Source organism: Coenobita brevimanus, chromosome 79 (genome assembly GCF_032717465.1).
Source record: "Coenobita brevimanus isolate Jiangsu-jjx chromosome 79, ASM3271746v2, whole genome shotgun sequence".
Lineage (NCBI taxonomy): Eukaryota > Metazoa > Arthropoda > Malacostraca > Decapoda > Coenobitidae > Coenobita > Coenobita brevimanus.
The window spans coordinates 20,784,357-20,809,102 of record NC_137032.1 but is presented as its reverse complement, the minus strand read 5'-3'; the positions used below and the strand labels follow the sequence as shown (position 1 = coordinate 20,809,102).

The window sequence follows — 24,746 nt, the reverse complement described above, 5'->3', positions numbered from 1 at the left end:
ATTCAACTACCGACCAGTATCACTGACCAGTGTTGTAAGCAAGGTATTAGAAAAACTTATAAGAAAAACCTGGGTAAATCATCTAGAAGAACACAGTATGATAACAGAAAGACAGTTTGGTTTCAGAAAAGGAAAATCATGTGTTACTAAGCTGTTGAGCTACTATGACAGAGTAACAAACACAATACAGGAAAGGGAAGGATGGGTGGACAGTATCTATTTAGATTTCAAGAAAGCTTTTGACACAGTACCACACCAAAGACTTTTATGGAAACTGTACCATCAAGGAGGAATTCGAGGCAAACTGTTTTGTTGGATGCAAGACTTTCTCATAAAAAGAGAAATGAGGACAGTACTAAGAGGAAACTACTCATCATGGAAAGAAGTGACTAGTGGAGTACCACAGGGTTCAGTGCTGGCACCAATCATGTTTTTAGTGTATATAAATGATATAAACAGTAACACTGGAAATGAGAGCTATCTGAATATGTTTGCAGATGATGCAAAAATACAAAGGAGAATTACTAACACAGACTCTTGTAAAGAGCTACAAGAATAATTAAATAAACTTCATGAATGGAGTAGTACATGGCAAATGGAATTCAATGTGGACAAGTGTCATGTAATCAAGTTTGGTAAAAGTGGAAAAAGACCTGATTGGGACTATAAGTTAGGAAGTAAAACCCTATACACATCAGAAAGAGAGAAAGACCTAGGTGTGATTATCAATAACAGACTATCTCCGGCTGACCACATCAGCGAGAAGGTACGGAACATGTATACACTGCTTGCAAATATGAGAATAGCATTCACATACATAAATGAAGACATGCTAAGAAGGATAATAACATCATTCATTAGACCAACCCTGGAATATGCATCAGTAGTTTGGAGTCCTCATCTCAAAAAGCACATAGACAAGATTGAAAAAGTTCAAAGGGCCGCTACAAGATGGATACCAAGCTTAAGGGACCTAAGCTACGAAGAAAGACTAAATAAACTGAATCTACCAACACTACAGGAGAGAAGGAAAAGAGGTGACATGATAATGCTACATAAATGCATATCAGGAAAGTAGAAAATAGACATAAATGATTACTTAACATATGGAGAAGCATCAGCAAGAGGACACTGCAAAAAATTGCATAAGAAGAGAGGTGATAAAGACGTAAGGAAGTTCAGTTTCCCAAACAGAGCAATTGATCAATGGAATGCACTACCGAATGAAATAGTGTGTGCCAAAACAATTCACAAATTTAAGGATATGTACGATAAATATGGTTTAAGACACGGGATAGTACGATCCTGACTCATTCCTGTAAAGATACAATTAGGTAAGAAGAATTAGGTAAGAACACACACACACATATACCTTGCGCTGGAGTTCATAGTCGAGGGAGGCTGCGAGTGTGATGGTGCCAGATCGCTGGTGGATGGTGAACAACCCGTCCCTGTTACCACCTCTGATGCTGTACACCACTGACCCTCCTGATGGGGCAACAAACGCATGTCATCGTCATAAGTGGCAGCAACAGTATCATAAGCTGTTATATCTTTTTATCATTATTTTCATCACTATCCATTGTATATATATATATATATATATATATATATATATATATATATATATATGTATGTATATATGCACACACACATTAAGACTACTGAGAAGAGAACTTTTTAATATTTTACAGTTTCACAAGTGCTGAAGTTTAACAGTGTGAAATATCTGATAATCATTCGATATAATCGGAATCAATGTTTAATGAAAATGTATTGTCAGCATCAAGGAGTACTTTGCGTACAATAAGACCACTGGAACCAAAAATATCTTTGAAAAAAGATTATCCCCATCAAAAACTGAGGTTTCTTTAATTTCAAAACAATCTGCACTGTAGATGTGATATAACTGTCTGGGACCTCTGGATCCTTGAAATTCAGAAACGAGGCTGCACTTTCTTTGATTCTAATATACGAAGAAAAACATTTTATGTAATGTGGATGAGTTTGGGAGAGTGTGTAAGAAACGGAATCTAAAGGTGAATGTAGGGAAGAGGAAAGTGATGGTCTTCGAGATAAGTGAAGTCAGTGAATGTATAGTGTGACTGGATGGGGAGGAGATGGAGAATGTGAGTGAGTTTAAGTACTTGGGTAGTGTGATGAATAAGGATGGAAGTTAACTGCTTGAAAGGGTGCAGCAGGGAAAAAAGGTCGCTGGTTCCTTGAAAACAGTGATAAGAAACAGGGAAGTGAGCATGGAAGGGAAAAAGATACTACATGACAGTATTGTGATACCAACTCTAACATATGGAAGTGAAGCTTGGACCTTGTTGGAGGGACACAAGTCAAGAGTGAGAACAGTGGAAATGAGTTATCTGAGAGGATCATGTGGAGTCACATGGAGAGACAGACTGACAAATGAGGAAGGGAAGGAGTGTTGCGGTGTGGATGTGGATGTGATAGGAAGCGTTAGGAGACACACATTAAGGTGGTTTGGCCATGTGGAGAGGATGGAGAGTGAGAGACTAACAAGGAGAGTTTATGTGAAAGAGGTGGAGGGGGGGAGAGGGAGGGGGAGGCCAAGGACGAGATGGAGGGATGGAGTGGAGAGGTATATGAGAGAGAGGGTGTGCTGGGAGCAGGGCAGTGAAATGGCGGGGGACAGAGCGACATGGAGGAGATTTGTTTGTGGCCACCCCTTACGAGCTGAAGGTGTCTGGCAATAGATAGATAGATAGATAGTAATGATTTCTAGCTCAGTCAAGTTGTGTAACACATTTATATAATGACAATGTTTGCCAAGGCCTCTACCTGAATAGCCCATATCAATATAATCACATTTTACCACTGCTTCACACTCCACTTCTTCAGTAGGATGTACTAGTATGTCAGTCACGGTGTCGCCGTCATCTGAGGTGTCCGAAAATGTTTCATTTTTCTGAAGAATCATCCGTTTCATTGTCAGATGAATCATGCATTGGTGCAGTTGTTCTGGCACCAGGCTTCGGCAACTTTGTCTCAGAGGTTGATGCATTGTCACCAAGGGCCATACATTGATTTGGCTGTTTCTGAATTCTCTTGTCTTGTTTTCTTAACGGTCTGACTGCAGCATCTTTCCGAAGCTTTCTCAGGTGTTCAGTCATCAAGGAGCTGACAATTTTCCGAGTGACTGAGTTGGTGGATCCCTGCTGAGTTTTGCTACGATGCGGTTCCTATTTAGAGAGTATATATCACATGCACGAACTCACTTTTGGCAAGTTTATTATGCCTGTTCATAATTGGGGGAGGCGTGGCTGAATCGGTAGAGAGGCGGCCTACAGTCCTGATGGACCCAGGTTCGAATCCCGGCTGGGGCAGGGAACAGTTTAAGGATTTGAATTTCATAAAAGGCAGACTTTCCTGATCTACCAGATGACCCGCCGACATGTCGTAAAAATACCCCCGCTAATACCAATACACCAGTTCTGTATGAGACAGCCCTAGCATGTATTCAGTATGGACGGTGGGTGTTAGCGCCGAAGTGGTGACATGTGGAGGTGTAGGAGGACTACTGGGCCTTGGGATAGGCTACTGCCCCTGAGATATAGGCCCCGAAGCCTTTGCCCAGAGTTGGACACAAAAAAAAAAAAAAAAAAATGAATCTACTTAGTCATGGACAGACAACTGTCTTTAAATTGGGGGTACGTTCCTACCAACTTTGTCTAGATAGGACATAATAAACGTAATTTAGTCTTATCAAAAGCATAAACTATAATCTCCATGGGTAGTGGCATGATGTGCAATATACAGTAGTTCCCCTCTGTAAGCAACGCTCCGTTGTCTTCCAACACCTAGCCGATGGCCACTAATACTGTCTCGTAATGATCCTCTGGATATGGACATCTAGCAGGAAACTTAACCATCTGGTGCATGGATAAGTTTTAATAAGTTTTCCGGCACACGATTTTATTCCACCCACCTCCCCGCCAGCCAGCCCGAGCGCCACTAAAAACACGTATTCTCGCCTTATTTTCGCCACCCAAACCTCTATATATTGCCATGAAACCTACATCATCTTATTCGCCGATGTTTGTTCTAGCCGATAAGCAAAAAAAAAAAAAAAGAAAAATACCAATAATAGTACATTAGCCCGGCGTGAATAAATATTTTGGAATGTCAATCTCAATTCCCAACATCCTAGTTCGAATGTTTTCCATCATACAGAAAAATGTTATTAAAGTTTTGATAGAGAATTTCATCAGCTTTCTAATTAGAAAGTCCGGTTGTGATATGATTTGTAGTTTTCGAGAAAATAGCAAGAAACTAAAAGACATTAAGAAAAACTGAATTTTATTCAGGGAGCTCTACCACAAAAGTTTTCTCTCACAGGTTATGTTTTTATTCCATAATCTTGTGTAGAATTTCATGAGCTTCCTCACAGTACCCGCAGATTTTTCATGCGCCTCATAGTTTCCGAGTAAATCGCAAAAACTACTGGATACCCACGCCCATGCTGCACTTTCGTCATGCGTGCACAAGAACAATTATATTCCCGCCTACGTGACAACGACTTTTCATCAGATATATTACATTGTTATATCCTGTACATACGTAGAATTCACTGAGTTTTATCGCGGTTCTTACAGGAAATTGATAGATCCAATACTTTTTGAGCAAATGGACGACAAACGTAGAATACTCCTCCGATCGCTGCATAGTTTTATGGCAAGCGAGAAAAAACACTTCCCTCCTCTTTACCTAAAAAAAAATATGCTCCCAAAGGCTTATATTTTGGTCATGTACATACGTAGAATTCAGTGATTTTTATCATGGTTCTTGCAGGAAACCGATATGTCCAATACTTTTTGAGCAAATGGATGACAAACATTGAGTACTCCACCGAACGCTGCAGTTTTACCGCAAGCAAAAAAAAAAAAAAAAACTCCCTTCCCCCACCGTTACCTAAAAACTTATGCTTCCAAAGGCTTATATTTTGGTCATTTACATACGTAGAATTCACTGATCTTTATCATGGTTCTTACAGGAAATCGATAAGTCCAATAGTTTTCAAGTAAATGGACGAAAAACGTAGAATACTCCTCCTCGCTCGCAAGCAAGATAAAAACACTCTCTTTCCCTGCCCCACCCACACCTCGTTCGGTTTTATTGTTTTCTTTTTTTATTCAAAGTATACACGTAAAATATCATAAGCTTTTGGATAATGCTCCCAGAAACTCTACATGACCACTAGCCTTTTTGCTAGGTACTGATACTGTAATTGAACTTTCTACCATCCCATATGTGTATATGTAAAAAAAAAAAAAACTTATTTTTGCAAAAAATGTAGAAATACAGAAATAGGCCAATATACAGATCAACAAAATACGGATAACTCACTTCCTCCAGAGGTGTTGAGATGCTGGCAGGACCTTGAGAGGTTTGAAGATGAGGAGTTATGTAGTGTGTGTGTGTGTGTGTGTGTGTGTGTGTGTGGCATATTTTGTTCTCTTCTCCTTGTGCTACGTTTGCCTAACACATGCGATACACACAATAGATTTCTCCACGAACATTCGCTGCATGACATACGTATATATATGTGGCTGTGTGGTGTATTTCTTGTCTCTGATCCTTGTGCTAGGTTTTCGCTAAGTCAGTAAATGCACGCAATACTTCTCGGTGAACACTCACTGCACTATTTTATACGTATGTTTCAAACTAAACCATATGCAGTATAGCACTGCCTGAGATTGGTACAATACCTTTTCATTGAAGTCTGTGATTGTGTGGCGTATTTGTTGTGTCTGATACTTGCGCTAGGTTTGCACTAAGTCAGTCAATGCACGCAATTCTTGACGAACACTCGCTGCACTATTTTACACATATGTTTCACTCTAACCCATATGCAATATGAAACACTATCACATGATTCCATTCCAACCTCCTCTATTATTCCCTTCCTGGCTCTATGGCATACGTGACTGCCTGTTCCATTAGCGACTATGGCATATCTCGATGGCGCACATAATGCCTGCTATGGTAAGTCAGTTGTTTCACTAATCCAGGCATTATATGTTTCACAAATATAAGTATTGGCTTCACTATATAGGTAAAATACTCAAAGCATTTATGGGCATGGTGAAACAGAGTGGAAACCCTGCCATAACAAACCAGACTCCCTCCTCTAGGCCTAATGGCTAATAATAGGTCCCAGTGCTTTACAAAATATATCTATGTTCCATAGACACAGTCACTTCACAGTATAGTAAAAAACAATGAATAATCACAATATTTCAATAATGGCTTCTGCCTCAGGTGGGAGGGGGAAAATGGCAGATTTAAAGGGGCGACTGACAGCAGCACTACCCTTCAGCCCGGCTAGTCATGAGGCACTGAGGATTTTCTGCTGTGCATTGTCTCATTAGAGCATCACAGTGTTGCCAAGTGTTTACCTCAGAAGAGAGATGTACCCGCTAGAAAGCACCAAAATTTGACGCAAATCGGCCAAAAACTTTATTTTTGGCAATTTATTTTTCTGCTTAACAACACGCTTCACGTCTACATGCGTTTATGTGCCAAATCACAAAGATTGCGATTCACGTCAACGTGCCTGGGAGGGTTAAATGAGTGACTCACCATCTGACACCTTCCTCAGAGGCTCTTCAAAAATACTTGTCTGTATAAGCCTTCTCCCGCAGTTGGAGCATGTAAGTCCGTATTGACATACTGGTTACTGCTTGAATTTCCATGTTAGTGAACAAAACACATTTGCTAGTTGTTTTCAGTGTACACCTCATACAGCCATGGCACAATGTTGTGTATTTAAGGGAACTCACACTGTATGCACAAAATTTTAAAGTCACATGATTGCCATAACATACCTCATAATGTCCACAGATAGTGACAAAATTTTTGAAGTATTCAACTTTATTCTATTTGCACCAAAATTTTGCATTTCCAGCAAATATTTTTAGTAAAAAAATTATTATGGGTTGTAATACACTGCAGGAGAAAATGATAATGGGAAGCGATTGAAGGATATATGTCAGGAAAGGAGGCTGTGCATTTGTAACTTGTATTCCAAACACAAAAATGCACATAAATATATATGGTATAGAGGGAATAGGGATCGTACTGAAAGGAGCCTGATTGATTATGTCCTTGTAGAGAGGTCGATGATGGGAATGGTTACTGATACGAGGGCCATGAGAGGACGATGTGGAGGTCTGTCAGATCATATGACTGTGGTATGCAAGATCAAGCTTAGAGGAGTAAGGTGGACCAGGAAAGAGAGGAACAGTCAGGGAGAAAGACTGAAAGTCGAGAAGCTGAGGATCAAAGAAATGGCAGATGAATACAGTACCTAAGCAGGGGCGGAGTTAGAATCAGTGAACTGGAATGAAATAGATCTGGACAGCATGTGGATTGCATATAGGGATTGCTTATTTAGGAATGCTAGAGCGGTGTATCGTGTGGCAAGAGTAACAACAAAGAAGAAAGGTACAGGATGGTGGGATGAAGAGGTTAAGGAAACAGTGGAGGAAAAGAGGAAGAAGTGGCTGGAGTGGTTACAGGACAGGGGTTCAGTTGAAATAAGAATTTAATATACTGAGAGCAAGAAGCTCGTAAAGAGACTAGTGAAGAGGAAAAATAAGGAGGTAAACGAAGATAGATCTAGGACGAAAAATTAATGCAAATTACTCTGAAAATAGGAAGTTATTCTGGAAGGTGTGGAAATGTAGAAGTGACTGAGGCAAGAAATGTGAAAGTGTGAAGGATGTAAGTGATATATTTTTAACCCATGGGGATGAAGTGAGGACCAGATGGAAAGAATGTTTTGAAAGACTGATGCATGGGAATAGAAAGAGCAGAGCTGCTGTAAACATGATTGGTTTTCGCGGTGTACAGAGAAGGAATGCAGTGATAGGAAACGTGACACTTGCACAGGTGAAGAATGCTGTGAAACGACTGAAAAATGGGAGAGGAGCTGGGGTTGATGAGGTGTATGCAGAGATGATTAAGTGAAATAAAGAGAACAGAATGAAGTGCTCGATGGAGATGTAATAAGGCATGGATGAGTGAAACCGTGCCAGCAGAGTGGAAAAAGGCTGTGATTGTACCCCTGTACAAAAATAAAGGTGAGCGAAGTGAGTGCAAGAATTAATCGTGGCATAAGTTTATGTAGTGTGGTAGGGAAAGTATATGGAAGAATTATTATAGAGAAAGTATGAGGGATATCAGAAGTCCTGGTGAGTGATGAACAGGGAGGATTTAGGAGTGGCAGAGGATGTGTGGATCAAATATTTGCAGTGAGACAGATAGTGGATAAGGCTTGTGAGAAGGACCATAATGTGTTTATGGCATTCAAGGATCTGGAAATAGCATACAACAAAGTAGACGGAGAAGGATTGTGGAAGGCTTTGCGCATGAATGGTGTAGATAGTGCCGTCATTAGTTATTATGATGGTAGTGAATAATGTGTAAGGATAAATAGGCATCTAAGTGAATGGTTCACAATCGGTGTGTGCATGCGACAGGGTTGTGCGATGTCCCCATGGTTATTCAATATATGTATGAATTTGGTAATGAGAGAAGTAAAAACACGAGTAATGGAGAGGGGGATGGCGTTGGTAATGAATGGTGATGGATGGAATATCTCAAATTTGTTGTATTCTGATGGTGCAGTACTACTTGCAAGTACCGGACAAGAACTTGGCAGACTCGTGCAGAGTTTTGCTGATCACTGTGAGTGTCGTGTCTTGACAGTGAACGTAGAAAAAGGTAAAGTGATGGTTTCTGGGAGAGAAGGTGACTCCCAGAATGATGTTACAGTGAATGGAAAGAGACTGTAAATGGTGAGAGTTGAAATACCTGGGTACAGTGACAGAAAAGAGAGGAAAATTGCAAAAGAAGTGGAAAGTAGAGTGACAAAAGGAAGGAAAGTAGCTAGTGCAATGAAGGCCTTGTTTATAAAAAAAAAAAAAAAAAAAAAAAAAGAGGCTTGAGTGTTGCAGCTGCACGAGGCTTACATAATGGAGCATTAGTCCTAACTTTAACTTATGAATGTGAGACTATGGCATGGCATGAAAATGAAAAGTCAAGAGTGAGAGTAGTGGAGATGGGGCATACAGAGAGTGGATAGAATACGAAATAATATGATTCGTGAATGATGTGGAGTGAGGAAGTCTGCGGACACCAGAATCGGTGAGAGTGTACTGAGATGGTATGGTCGTATGGACAGAATGGATAAGAACAGAGTGGTGAAAAAGGTATACTTGAGCGAATATGAAGGAGGAAAGAGGCGAGGCAGACCAAGGAGAAGGTGGAGGGATATGGTTAATGAGTGTGTGAGGAAGAGAGGTTTGGAAGTCGACCGAGCTTGCTGGATGACTATTTTGAGAAGCAGCACATGATCACGGATTTGGCACCCCTTCTTCACGTGACAGCGTCCGAATTAACTCTATCGGATACGTTATGTGAAGGTACAGTACGTGTTGAATGTTTTTCGTGTATCAGATAGGGTCAGGATTCCGGGGGCTTGAATGGTGAGTGAATGGAAGCGTGGCCCATTGGACTGGGCAAATCTGGGCTGTCAGGACGTTGCCACTTCTCACCCTGCCCTAGGGTGGGAAAGGAGGGCCTGATGATGATGATGATGATGATGATGAATTATAAGAAGCATTTTCCTTCAAAACGAACACAGAGTAATCACGTAAAATGTTATTTAGGAATTGTGTAGAATACTAAGTAATGAATAAATGGATATATATCAGTAAGTATAACACATCTTGGAATCCACTCATATAATGGACACTTTCAGGCAACTGACCCATTATCTTGGACTCAGTGTGGTCACAGCGGCTTTGCATCGACTACAGACGTGTTAATCAGATAACCAAAACAGACACTTACCCTCTCCCTCGCGTGGAAGATTGCATAGACAAGATCGGAAAAGCTAGGTACATAAGTAAGTTTGATTTGTTAAAGGGATACTGGCAAGTACCTATGACTGAACATGCTAGGGAGATCTCATGTTTTGTAACACTAGGAAAGACTTTTGCATGTTCTGTAATGCCATATGGTATGAAAAATGCACCAGCCACTTTTCAGAAGCTCATGAATGTTGTAACAGAGGGTTTAGCAGGGTGTGTTGTTTATATTGATGATGTATTAATCTTCAGTAACAACTGGAAAGATCACCTATGCCATGTCAGTAAATTTCTTGAGCGTTTGGTTCAGGCTAATCTTTTAGCTAATTTATCAAAGTGTGAGTTTGGTCAAGCTAAAGTTCAGTACTTTGGGTACGTAATTGGTGATGGACACGTTGCACCACCAGGAGGTAAGGTTCAGGTATAAGTGATCTTCCCAGACCTAAAAGTAGGAAAGAGCTACAAAGATTTTTGGGAATGGTAGGTTATTACAGGAGATTTGTTCTTAACTTTTCAATGCTTGTATCACCACTTACAGACCTAGTGAAAAAGGGAGTTAAATATGTCTGGACCGATAACTGTGAATACTCTTTCAGCAACTTAAAGCTATCCTATTAAGTCAGCCAGTGCTCGCTACTCCAAATTTTGCTAAGCCTTTTAAGATGGCTGTTGACGCAAGTGATACAGGAGCTGGGGCTGTTTTGCTGCAAGAGGATGATCAGGGTATTGAACACCCTGTACCGGTATCTTATGACAGTAAGAAGTTCACTCCACCTCAAAAGAACTACTCAACTATTGAGAAAGAGCTTTTGGACTTGATTTTGGGTTTACAGCATTTTTCATTTAATTTGTGTTATGGTTTTGACCCGATAGTCATTTATACCGATCATAACCCACTGAAATTCCTTAGTAAGTTTAAAGATAAAAATCAGAGATTGATAAGATGTAGTCTACTTCTTCAGGAGTATTCATTAGACATACAACATGTCAAGGGGAAAGAAAATGTTATTGCAGATTGCTTATCTAGACTTTAGACAGATTGTTTTAGAGTAATAAGAAATTTCCTTTGTAAATTTTTTTTTTTTTTTTTTGTGGGGAGGTGTTACATAGCCTATGATTTCATCATCCTTTGTATAATTCTAACGTACAGTATGCTGCATGTTTGATCACGATTCGCATCGTGGTTTCCATAGTGACCAAGCTTCTGTGTTCTACCTCAGTCCCCCCTTCTCCTCCCTTATAGTAGAGTAAGTCGTTCTTTCTGTTGTTCAGAGCAGGAGTGTCAACTCTTTGTCCCCTATTGCTTCATTTGCGCGTCCTTCTTACAAGTTGTATCAAGCTCTGCCGGCCCCTATATAATGAGCTCAGTCTCTGCATTAATTGCCACTTAGATCTACTCCTCATTTTGTTCACATCTCTGTCCTCCCCTATACAGTTGTTATTATTTTTGCGAGTGCTCAGGAAGTCTCCAACCATCTAGCTGCTGTATAATTTGAGTATAAGTGTTGTTGCATTTTTTTTTCTTGTACTGTATAGCATAAGGTGTTAATTCGTAGGCCTGGTGAGGTTTTTGTGATTCGTGTGGAGTTTTTGATGTCAGCCATTGTTAATAATATTTTGTATCTGTAATAATATATCTTGCATTAACTGAGCATTATCCGGTTTTCTCATTTTATCAGGGCTGACTTAGATAAATTTACTCTTGCTAAATTCGTGTTAATAGAGGCTATTGCAGTTAACTATATATTTAACCTTTATTTTGCCATTACATTATCCTTATGAGTCCTGAATGTTTAATTGTTAGTTTCAGCATTAAAGTTTAACTTGTAATTTTACCTAACTCTTTTGTTTTGAACCTGGAACTTTGCGGGACAGTAGTGATTTTTAGTATTCTCACTTTAAGTTTTCATTATCTCTCTCTGTTCCGTAACATAAATTTGGCGACCTCATATCAGGATATTCAGGACATTATCATAAGGATATTGCTTGATATTTTGTGACTGTGATTTATTCATGATGTCTACTATTACTACGCTTGATGAAGCCAAAGATTTTTTGTCAAATGTGCAAACAGTGTGTGATGTAGAAAACAGAACAAAGAATGAACTTAAGCTTGTTGCTCAACAATTGGGAATTGCTGTTCGCTCTCATCATTCTAAAGATCAAATTGTTGACATGATTAATGAAAGCTTGTTTAATGTAACTCCTCTAGATGAGCAAACGCAGTTTGAAATAGCTAAGTTACAGCTAGCCCTGCAGGAGGCTCGTGCTAAGGAGGCTGAGTTTCAGGCCCGTGCTAAGGAGGCTGAGTCTCAGGCTCGGGCTAAGGAGGCTGAGTTTCAAGTAAATGCTAAGGAGGCTGAGTCTCAGGCTCGTATTCAGGAGGCACAGGCACAGGCTCAGGCACAAGTTGAACTAGCTAGGATTCAGGCAGACCATAAGTATCGCATGAAACAAGGTGGAACTGGATCATCTAGCTCTGATGATTTTGATGTGGCTAAAAATGTTAAACTTGTCCCTCCTTTTAATGAATCTGACAAAGTATTTTCAGTTGTTTGAGAGGGTAGCTACAGGTTTTAATTGGCCCAAAAAGTATTGGCCAGTACTCCTTCAAACTGTTCTCACTGGTAAAGCTCAAGTAACTTATGCATCTTTGCCTCAGGATCAATCTGATAATTATGATGTAGTTAAGAGCTTGATTCTTAAGGCCTATGAGCTTGTTCCTGAAGCCTATAGAGTAAAATTTAGGACAACTTATAAGCAAGATAAGCCATCCCATGTTGAGCATGCAAAAATCAAAGAAGATCTGTTAGAGCAGTGGTTAAATTCTAAGAATGTGGATTCTGATTTTGGTAAATTTAAGCAGATGATTTTGCTGGAGGACTTCAAAACGTCTATTCATAAAGATGTAAGCCTATATCTTGATGAGAAAAGAATAGATAATTTGTCTGATGCTGCAGTTTTAGCTGATGAATATGTTCTCACTCACAAGAGATATTCTAAAGAAAAAAGGAAAGCTGAGAGTAAGTACGTTGCCTCTACTCAGAGTACAGGTAACAGGAAAGAGAATAAAGATGATGTTTCTCAGGAAGTAAATACCAGCTTCACCTCTAGATTTCAGAAAAGTAAATGTACTTATTGTAGTAAGCTTGGTCATACTACAGAGAAATGTTTCAGGAGACAGCGTGATGTGAACAAAAAGGAGTCCTTAAATCTTCAGTCAATTGGTCTAGTGTCCACCCTTGAGAGTTCCCAGAATTCTTTAACCGAGTTAACTGAACCTGCTTTGAGGGGTAAATTAAATTCACATGATAAAGCTCCTCTTTTCAGCAGTAATGTGGGTGACACTCTCAAGAGTTCATGTGCTATTTTCCTGTCTGATGGTTTTGTCAGTCCTCTGGACAGTAATGACAGGAAAACAGTTAAAATATATCGTGATACAGGTGCTTGCCAATCCCTTATGCTGACCAGTGTTCTAGGCTCTAATGTTAATTCCTCTGATGAAACTGTAATCTTACAAGGTGTAGGGAATAATTACTTCTCTGTCCCTCTGTGCAGAGTGAATTTAGAGTCTGGTTTTGTTAATGGTTCCGTTATGGTTGGGTTGGTTAAGACACTCCCAATGTCAGGTGTAACTTTCTTACTTGGAAATGATATTGGTGGAAGTCAAGTGTGTCCAGCTCCTCAGTTGTCTAGTGAGCCAGTGACTGCGACCCAGGATTGTGATATCCCTGACGTATTCTCTGCATGTGCTGTCACTAGGGCTAAGTCTAAAGTTACTGGTGACTTAGAGGATAATGATGATGATGATGTTATCGTAGCTGACACTTTCCTTGCTAATTTGGACCACTCACCAGATGAGGCAGTACCCTGTAGTGTTGATAATTTGTATCGTCAAGAGTTGGTTGAGTTGCAGGTTGCTGACCCTGAGTTGAAAGGTCTAGCTAACTCTGCTTGCAGTGAGGAAGAGTCAGCTGGTGCTTCTACTTGTTATTATATAAAGTCAGGAGTACTTATGAGAAAGTGGAGACACGCAACAGCATCAGCCGACTGTGAATAGGAGGTTGTACATGAAGTTGTCATCCCTCGTGTTTGTAGGCAGGATATCATTAGAGTGGCTCATGATTCCAGTTTGGCAGGACACATTGGAGTGAGGAAGACTGTGGCACGCATTTTGAAACACTTCTACTGGCCAGGTATCTTCAGAGATGTTTCCTGGTATTGAAAGTCTTGTCACACGTGTCAAGTTGTGGGGAAGTGTAATCAGACCGAAAAGGTTGCACCTCTAGTTCCCATTCCTCCTTTCGAGGCGCCATTCACCCGTGTGTTGGTGGATATTGTGGGCCCTCTTCCTAAGACTTCTTCAGGATTTTCTTATGTGTTGACCCTGATTGATATGGCTACTCGTTATCCCGAAGCCATTCCCCTTAGCAAAGAACGTGGTTAAGGAAATGCTAGGGTTCTTCACCAAGTTTGGTCTGCCCAAGGAGGTACAGTCAGACCGGGGAAGTAATTTCATGTCAAATGTTTTCAAGCAGTCTCTGAAAGAGTTGGGCATCACCCAGATCACGTCTTCAGCTTACCATCCCCAGACCCAAGGAGCGTTGGAGAGATATCATCAAACACTCAAATCGATGCTCAAGAAATACTGTTTCGAACATCAGAAAGACTGGGATAAAGGTCTTCCATTCGTTGTATTTGCCGCAAGAGAATCTCCAAATGAATCACTGGGCTTCTTACCTTTTGAACTACTGTTTGGCCATGAAGTAAGAGGACCCCTTAAGCTACTCAAGGAATGCTGGCTGTCGGAGGAAGATGACGTCAACCTGCTGGAGTATGTGATGAAGTTCAAAGAACGGCTGCCCACTGCTTTACAGCTGGCGAGAGAGAATTTAGGAGCTGCTCAGGAGAAGATGAAGACTTAGTATGATAAGAAGTCCAGGTTACGCCACTTTCAGCCAGGAGATCAGGTTTTGATTCTGCCACTGGTGCATGGGCAACCTCTTCAAGCCAAGTTTAGTGGTCCTTATTTCGTGGAGAAGAAACTCAGTGATGTCAACTATGTCATCACCACACCAGATCGTAGAAAGAACAAGCAACTTTGTCACATCAACATGCTAAAGTTCTATCACAGGCGGGATGAAAATAACCCAGTCCGCACTGTAGCTGTTCCACCCGAGTCTGCAAGTGAAGCTCTCCCATGCAGTATGAGCCTGAGTGATAGTTTGGGGAAGAATCCTGATATCATGAATGATCTCCAGACTAAACTTTCTCATCTAGCTCCCGAGGAAAGGCAGGAGTTTTCGGCATTACTGCAGGAGTACCCGCAAGTATTCCGTGCCACTCCAGGAAGAACCACTGTGTTGATGCATGATGTCGATGTTGGAGACGCAAAGCCAATTAAACTGCCTCCTTACCGTGTGAACCCAGTGAAAGTTCCTCTCATCCAGAAGGAGCTTGGCTACCTGTTGGACCACAAGATGATTGAGCCCTGTCAGAGCGAGTGGAGTTCTCCTGTCACTCTAGTCCCTAAGCCAGGTGGGTCACAGCGGCTTTGCATCGACTACAGACGTGTTAATCAGATAACCAAAACAGACACTTACCCTCTCCCTCGTGTGGAAGATTGCATAGACAAGATCGGAAAGGCTAGGTACATAAGTAAGTTTGATTTGTTAAAGGGATACTGGCAAGTACCTATGACTGAACGTGCTAGGGAGATCTCATGTTTTGTAACACTAGGAAAGACTTTTGCATGTTCTGTAATGCCATATGGTATGAAGAATGCACCAGCCACTTTTCAGAAGCTCATGAATGTTGTAACAGAGGGTTTGGCAGGGTGTGTTGTTTATATTGATGATGTATTAATCTTCAGTGACAACTGGAAAGATCACCTATGCCATGTCAGTAAATTTCTTGAGCGGTTGGTTCAGGCTAATCTTGTACGTAATTGATGATAGACACGTTGCACCACCAGGGGCTAAGGTTCAGGTTAGAAGTGATCTTCCCAGACCTAAAAGTAGGAAAGAGCTACAAAGATTTTTGGGAATGGTAGGTTATTACAGGAGATTTGTTCTTAACTTTTCAATTCATGTATCACCACTTACAGACCTACTGAAAAAGGGAGTTAAATTTGTCTGGACCGATAACCGTGAATCATCTTTCAGCAGACTTAAAGCTATCCTATTAAGTCAGCCAGTGCTCGGTACTCCAAATTTTGCTAAGCCTTTTAAGATGGCTGTTGACGCAAGTGATACAGGAGCTGGGGCTGTTTTGCTGCAAGAGGATGATCAGGGTATTGAACACCCTGTATCTTATTACAGTAAGAAGTTCACTCCACCTCAAAAGAACTACTCAACTATTGAGAAAGAGCTTTTGGACTTGATTTTGGGTTTACAGCATTTTTCATTTTATGTCTTCTGGTTTTGACCCCATAGTCATTTATACCGATCATAACCCACTGAAATTCCTTAGTAAGTTTAAAGATAAAAATCAGAGATTGACAAGATGTAGTCTACTTCTTCAGGAGTATTCATTAGACATACAACATGTCAAGGGGAAAGAAAATGTTATTGCAGATTGCTTATCTAGACTTTAGACAGATTGTTTTAGAGTAATAAGAAATCTCCTTTGTAATTTTTTTTTTTTTTTTTTTTTGTGGGGAGGTGTTACATAGCCTATGATTTCATCATCCTTTGTATAATTCTAACGTACAGTATGCTGCATGTTTGATCACGATTCGCCTCGTGGCTTCCATAGTGACCAAGCTTCCGTGTTCTACCTCAGTCCCCCCTTCTCCTCCCTTATAGTAGAGTAAGTCGTTTTTTCTGTTGTTCAGAGCAGGAGTGTCAACTCTTTGTCCCCTATAACTTCATTTGCGCGTTCTTCTTACAAGTTGTATCAAGCTCTGCCGGCCCCTATATAATGAGCTCAGTCTCTGCATTAATTGCCACTTAGATCTACTCCTCATTTTGTTCACATCTCTGTCCTCCCCTGTAGAGTTGTTATTATTTTTGTGAGTGGTCAGGAAGTCTCCAACCATCTAGCTGCTGTATAATTTGAGTATAAGTGTTGTTGCATTTTTTTTCTTGTACTGTATACCATAAGGTGTCAATTCGTAGGCCTGGTGAGGTTTTTGTGATTCGTGTAGAGTTTTTGATGTCAGCCATCGTTAATATTATTTTGTATCTGTAATAATATATCTTGCATTAACTGTGTGAAAAATGTTGAATAGTTCTGGTAAACAAATCGGGGCCCTCTTTCTGGGCACCAAAATGTGAGAAATGTTTAATGTATCCAAGTCGGTATCCCTGCCGGGACACCGCTATGCTAGAATTTTCTCGGTACACAACTCGTAGGTCGTTACTCTTCCCTAAAGTTGTCTAAGTAAATTAAACAAGTCTCATAGAGTTAGGTGAAACGTAAATTAAATTTAACTCACCTACAATACTATCTTCTATCCTATAGCTAATCTCCCCTTGAATTGGCCAATTCGTAAAGATTACTTAGCTATATGAAGAGGGAGTGATCGTTAACCGATGATGATGAGGCTGCCTGGTATAGTTGCTTGGGGAAGCAAGCGTCCTAATGGTGTGTATATACAATCGTGCTAACTCCACGAGAGCTAGGAGCAGAGTGCGTGAACGCGGCAAGCCCCAACACTTCATCGAATTGTGGGTTGCCAACTCTTATTTAATTACAGTACTAAATACAGTTAAATTACATCATGATATGTACAGGGCAAATCTAACAAATTAATCTTAGTTCCACTTACACTAAAGTTAGACCAAATATTCCCTTTAACTATGTAAATATCTTAATTCCACATCTGCCTTAACAGGGGAATCTTTCCCTGCTTGCCACGTCACCTATCGCGCAGACGCAGTTTAGGTCAGTGGAAAATACCACATAATTACATGTAATTACAATGCATAGTTGTCCACGGGGGTTAAATGCAGTAGCATTTAATTTATCAATAACAAGAATGATTAAAGAGAACGTCGTTTCTGGGTTATTAAAACCGCTTGAACAATTAACAACAGTCTCTATTTCCTCTGCCTTTAACCAGGGATAACTATGATAAAAATAGAGAGCGCAACTGCTCTGGGGGAAAATATTTCCCACAAACTGAGCATTATCCGGTTTTCTCATTTTATCTAGGCTGACTTCGATAAATTTACTCTTGCAATTTCTTGTTAATAGAGGCTATTGCAGTTAACTATATATTTAACCTTTTTTTTGCTATTACATTTGTCATAAAAGACTTTGTGGTTCCTTTGTGGTTGAGTTATATATATATTAGACTTGTGGACGAGTGGTTTTTATATTTTGGAGTAGCTTTGTAAGTAGCTAATCTTCTTTCCCATTTGTCATGTAGTGACAGGAGAGGTAAAGAATAGTATGGGACTATTTTTATTTGTCTTGGAAATATTAACAAGTCTCTCACACAGAGCGAAGAATAGAGTCCCGCTAGCTATCTCTCTGTCTCTCTCTCGCTCCCTCTCTCTCTCTCTCTCTCTCTCAAGTTGCTAAGCCCTTCTCCCCATTACCTGCCTGTTCTATGGCTAACCTCCGTCTCTCTCTCTCTCTCTCTCAAGTTGCTAAGCCCTTCTTCCCATTACCTGCCTGTTCTATGGCTAACTTCCGTCTGAGCTCTCTTTCCTAAATTCTGGTGAAACAGAAGATGTATCACGTGTGTTCCCTGTGACGGAAAGTTCTAGAAGCCTGTGTGTGAGTATGTGTGTATGTGTGTGTATGGTCACTAGGCGCTGTCGTGTGCCTATCAAGCGAGTGTGTAAGTGTTTAGCATTGCTCGATTCTCGCAGACACAATACCTTCTCATCATCTGACTCCCTGCTTTTATCTGTCTCTCTATCTGTCTATTTATCTATCTATCTATTATGATTTGCAATTATAATATGGAGTCCTAACACATTGCTTGGCCGCGCGAAAATGGCGTACCATCGACAGTTAATAGTCCTAACATATTAATACATATTATATACACATTATAATGAACCTTTAAGCTAATTAAGTGAAATACATAATATTGTAAAAGTAACATAATTGTATGAATATTGTATACATATAATATAGTAAATAGTGATTATTCAGTAATATTACATTTTAAACAAGTTGTATACATATTTGAATAAATGCAATGGTTGTTGTATAACACCTTTGTAAGACGTGCATGTACAACAGATGTACGCATATAATTGTGCAATGGTAATACTGCTAGGTTATACATTACATAGAGTTATCACTTTAGTAATGTCTAATATTTCACCTAACTTGTATGATGATACTGGTAATACAGAATTGTGCTATAATTGTATGACTTATAATATTGTACTAACATTGTGGTACTACATAATTGTAACATTTTATGAATTGTTACAAAATATTGTGTTAATGCATAATTGTGTTGGCCTTATAGTTGTAGTTACATTTTGTTAATGCAACTGTTAATTGGCAAAGTGTAACATAATGCAATCGTTTGTCGTTACATAACTGTTACATATCGTTTGTAGTTACATAATTGTAGTTAAAGTTACATAAAAGTTACATCTTGTTAATGCAACTGTTACATAAATTGGTACATATTGTTTGTAGTTACATAATTGTAGCAAGTGTAACATAATGCAATCGTTTGTCGTTACATAATTGTTACATATCGTTTGTAGTTACATAATTGTAATAAGTGTAACATAATGCAATCGTTTGTCGTTACATAATTATAATATGGAGCTACATAATTGTTACATATCGTTTGTAGTTACATAATTGTAGCAAGTGTAACATAATGCAATCGTTTGTCGTTACATAATTGTAATAGCTGCAGTCCTAACATATGCTGCGGTCGATGATAGTGATGATGTGTCATGCCACTTGCTTGTGGAGACAACAATTTGCTTTTTTTGTTTGTAGTTTATGTGGTATTTTGGCATTTGTAGTAACACTTACACTTATTTTCATTTGTTTATTATGTGATCTTACTCTATTTCTCTTTTTTCTTTCTTACTTTTCTTTCTTTCTTTCTTTTTTGTTTTGTTTTTTTGTATGTATTGATTTTCCATAGTTTGTTTTACTTCGCTTGTGTACGCTTTTTCTATGTTGTTCATGGTTGCATAATTACTGGCTAATTTCCTTGGGATACTTTTTTAAAGTTTAGTTTATATTGCACAGATATTGCTGAAAATGATATTATATAGTCCCATATTTTGTTATTTTATATAAAAAAAATATATATATACACTATATACAGTATTAACTATATACACTGATTTGTTGTTCACTTGTACCTATCGTGGGTAATATGTGTGTCAGCACTGTGTGGAAATCATTGTCTTCACGATTGTGTTGAAGATGTTCACTCTTGCTAACGTCATTTGTGTTGGCCATTTTTTTTTTTTCTAGTTTACCTTGTAACTTAATTTGTCTGTTTCCACTAGGTAGCTTTAATTAATAAATGTTAAATACAGTTCTTTTAATTGCTCACTGAGTAACTGTGATGGTATATTTTCTTTATCACTTTGTAGATATAATAATGTATAGTTGTATGTATGAAACACGTATTTTATGTAGGTATAAATGGTAACACTCGTTGGTAGTAAATAAATGTTATAATAAATGAATGAATATATACTGTGTAGAATATTTATTGTTGGTGCAAGTATTTAATGATTGAATTATGAAGATAACTGAAGTAGGTATATGAATTTAAGTTGTAACTATACAACACGTTTTATATGTTTGTGCAGAAGCTTATTGTCTATCACTGTGTATTGTATATATGAAGTAACTATGTAACTCACTAATTTTTACCGTGGAGGAAATGGTGTGAGTGGTGTTGTACGTGGTGATAGCGTTGTCCTTCGCGGGTTGATTAACGTGTTGTCGTCTCAGCACATGGTGACGTCGGCTTCCCACACTGGTAGCTGTGGTGAATACTGAGTAGCGATGCTTAAGCTGGGTGAAGAAAGGTAAGTAAGTCGCGTTATAAATGTGGCTCTGGTGTTTTGCTGTGTGTCTTGACCTCTGCGTCAGGTGTAGGCGGGAGTGAGTGGTGGGGGATTTTGTGTGCTTGTTGCTTTGGTCTTTCCTCTTCTTTACTTGCTTTGTTTTATATTCTTCTTGTTGCTGCTTGAAGTTACGTGAAGATTATAGAGTTGTTTTGTAGACTTGTAGGCTATTTGCATTGTAAGCTGTATTTTGTAGGAATTCAATGTAGAACTGAAGCTAATCTTGTAGAGTCTCGCCTGCTTTTGTAGAAATTTGCTTTTGATTCGGAGACGATGTCCGTAGATTCGCTGGTTCGTCGTAGAAATTGCAAGATCGTATCAATATTTTGTTAAACTACTTGCAAGGCGTCGTGTGATCTCTTCACCTCTGCATCAGCATGATGATCGGGGAGACGGAGGGGGCTGGTTGGAGAGAATACTGTCAGGAGCTGGTTGTGTTGTTGGTTGTGAGAGGTATTCTTTTTGTTTTCTATCTATCTATCTATCTATAGCCCGACGCCCTAATCCCGCAAAGGGTGGCCGCAGACAAAACGCCTCCAAGTCACTCTGTCACCCACCATTTGACTCCCCTCCCCCCAACTCACCCCCCCCCTCCCTCATATACCTCTCAACTCCATCCCTCCACCTCATCCTCGGTCTACCCCTCTCTCTCCCTCCCTCCACCTCACCTACATACACCCTCTTTTTATTTTCAATCTTGATATTTTGTAGGAATTCAATGATGATTCGTAGACGAGGTTCGTATACGTTCGCTGCTACAAAATGTCATAAAATGACTAAATGTGCTTGCTGAACAGACGCCACGTCAGTCAACATCCCACTGCTGCCACCAAATGTCATAAAAGACTTTGTGGTTCCTTTGTGGTTGAGTTATATATATATTAGACTTGTGGACGAGCGGTTTTTATATTTTGGAGTAGCTTTGTAAGTAGCTAATCTTCTTTCCCATTTGTCATGTAGTGACAGGAGAGGTAAAGAATAGTATGGGACTATTTTTATTTGTCTTGGAAATATTAACAAGTCTCTCACACAGAGCGAAGTATAGAGTCCCGCTAGCTATCTCTCTGTCTCGCTCTCGCTCCCTCTCTCTCTCTCTCTCTCTCAAGTTGCTAAGCCCTTCTCCCCATTACCTGCCTGTTCTATGGCTAACCTCCGTCTCTCTCTCTCTCTCAAGTTGCTAAGCCCTTCTCCCCATTATCTGCCTGTTCTATGGCTAACTTCCGTCTGAGCTCTCTTTCCTAAATTCTGGTGAAACAGAAGATGTATCACGTGTGTTCCCTGTGATGGAAAGTTCTAGAAGCCTGTGTGTGAGTATGTGTGTATGTGTGTGTATGGTCACTAGGCGCTGTCGTGTGCCTATCAAGCGAGTGTGTAAGCGTTTAGCATTGCTCGATTCTCGCAGACACAATACCTTCTCATCATCTGACTCCCTGTTTCTATCTGTCTCTCTATCTATCTATTTATCTATCTATCTATTATGCTTTGCAATTATAATATGGAGTCCTAACACATTATCCTTATGAGTCCTGAATGTTTAGTTGTTAGTTTGAGCATTAAAGTTTAACTTGTAATTTTACCTAACTCTTTTGTTTAGAACCTGGAACTTTGCGGGACAGCAGTGATTTTTAGTATTCTCACTTGAAGTTTTCATTATCTCTCTCTGTTCCGTAACAATATATATATATATATATATATATATATATATATATATATATATATATATATATAAAATGTGGTTTCTACCCACTGTACAACACACACACACACACACATATATATATATATATATATATATATATATATATGCAAGGAAGAAGGAACCAAAGGCCATGAGCCTGCAGTAACAGTTCCCTCTAAGAGAAAAACAAAATACAATAGAGAGCCAAATTCAAGATCCGATCATTTTGAGATGCCTGGACACACTGCGTTTGAAAGACTGGAGATCATAGGCAGCAGGAAATACAGACAGAGGGAGACAGTTCCAGAGTTGACCTGTTGCATAAATGAAAGACTGGGAGTAACGGTTAACTCTTGCATTAGAGAGTTGGACAGAAAAGGGATGAGAGTTTGCTGTCAGACTGGTGCTACGCGCCTGTCGTAGAGGTGGAGGAATGCAAGCAGACAGTTTAGAGGAGCAGTGACCATTAAAGTAGCGATAGAAAAGAGATAAAGATGTAACAGTGCGGCAAAGAGACAGAGGTTGAAGGGAGTCAGTAAGAGGAGGAGAGTTAATGAGACGAAAAGCCTTTTACTCCACCCTATTGAGAAGAGCTGTATGTGGGGAGCCTCCCCACACATAAGAGTTGTACTCTACACAGGGGCAGATAAAACCCCTGTATAGAGTCACAATTGTGCAGGGGTAAAGAAAGAGCGGAGTCGGCTTAGCACACCCAATCTCTTGGAAGCAGATTTTACAAGAGATGTAATATGATCTATCCAAGATAAGTCCCGAGTAAATGAAACCCTAAGCATGTTCAAGGATGATGCAGGATTAAGCTGAAAATTTTAAACATTAGTGGGTATACCTGTGGAAGATTTTGTCGGGTTGATTGGTGTAAGAACTGAGTCTTAGATGCATTAAAAACAACCATATTATTTTTACCCCAGTCAGAGATACGAGCCAAGTCAGACATATATACATATATATATATATATATATATATATATATATATATATATATATATATATATACTGTGTTGTTAAGTGAAGACGAAGGGGATCTGCAAGGCTTGGTGGATGAGTTTGGGAGAGTGTGTAAGAAACGGAATCTAAAGGTGAATGTAGGGAAGAGTAAAGTGATGGTCTTTGAGAAAGGTGAAGTCAGTGAATGTTCAGTGTGACTGGATGGGGAGGAGATGGAAAATGTGAGTACGTTTAAGTACTTGGGGAGTGTGATGAGTAAGGATGGAAGTTAAGAGGGTGAAGTGTTTGAAAGGGTACAACCAGGAAGAATGGTTGCTGGTTCTTTGAAAGCAGTAATAAGAAACAGGAAAGAGAGCATGGATGTGAAAAAGTTGCTGCATGAGAGTATTTTGATACCAACTCTAAAGTATGGAAGTAAGCTTGGACATTGTTGGTAGGACACAGGTCAAGAGTGAGAGCAGTGGAAATGAGTTATTTAAGAGGAGCCTGTGGAGTCACATGGAGAGACAGGCTGACAAATGAGGATATAAAAGAGCGTTGTGGTGTGGATGTGGATGTGATAGGAAGCGTTAGGAGGAACACACTGAGGTGGTTTGGCCATGTAGAGAGGATGAAGGGTGAGAGACTGACGAGGAGAGTGTGTGAGGTGGAGGGGGGGAGGGAGGGGGAGACCGAGGATGAGATGAAGGGATGGAGTGGAGAGATATATGAGAGAGGGGGGCGTGAGTTGGGAGCAGGGCAGTGAAATGGCGGGGGACAGGGCGACGTGGAGGCGATTTATTTGTGGCCACCCCAAACGGGGTTAAGGCATCTGGCAATATATATATATATATATATATATATATATATATATATATATATATATATATATATATATATATGGAGACTGTGGTACAGTGGTAAAGTGTGCGTTTTTGTTCATTGAAGAACAAAGGTTCGTGCCCTGCTAGAGTAATAAACTTTGGGAACGTTCTTCTGGCCACGTACTGCATTGGCGGACATAAGGGGTGCTGTGGTTGAACCAGTGTCACATACTATAGTGTATGTTTGCACCCAGTCAGCTTGCACGAGCCGATTACACTTGGTTCACAGACTACACACACATTCAAGGCCACTCCAACATTACAATTACATTTAGAAGCACTTCTCACCCTACATATAATCTCTACCAGACTA

At 39.8% G+C, this 24,746-nt stretch overlaps 1 protein-coding gene across 1 annotated transcript in view; it reads right to left on the bottom strand.

Moving 5' to 3' along the window:
• The window catches only part of LOC145409053 (putative neural-cadherin 2), a 395,645-nt gene that overhangs the window by 275,764 nt on the left and 95,135 nt on the right, over window positions 1–24,746 (bottom strand). The window contains exon 3 of the mRNA XM_080279608.1: window positions 1,373–1,488. Coding sequence (XP_080135734.1) covers window positions 1,373–1,488 — 116 coding nt within the window. The remainder of the gene's footprint in view (window positions 1–1,372; window positions 1,489–24,746) is intronic.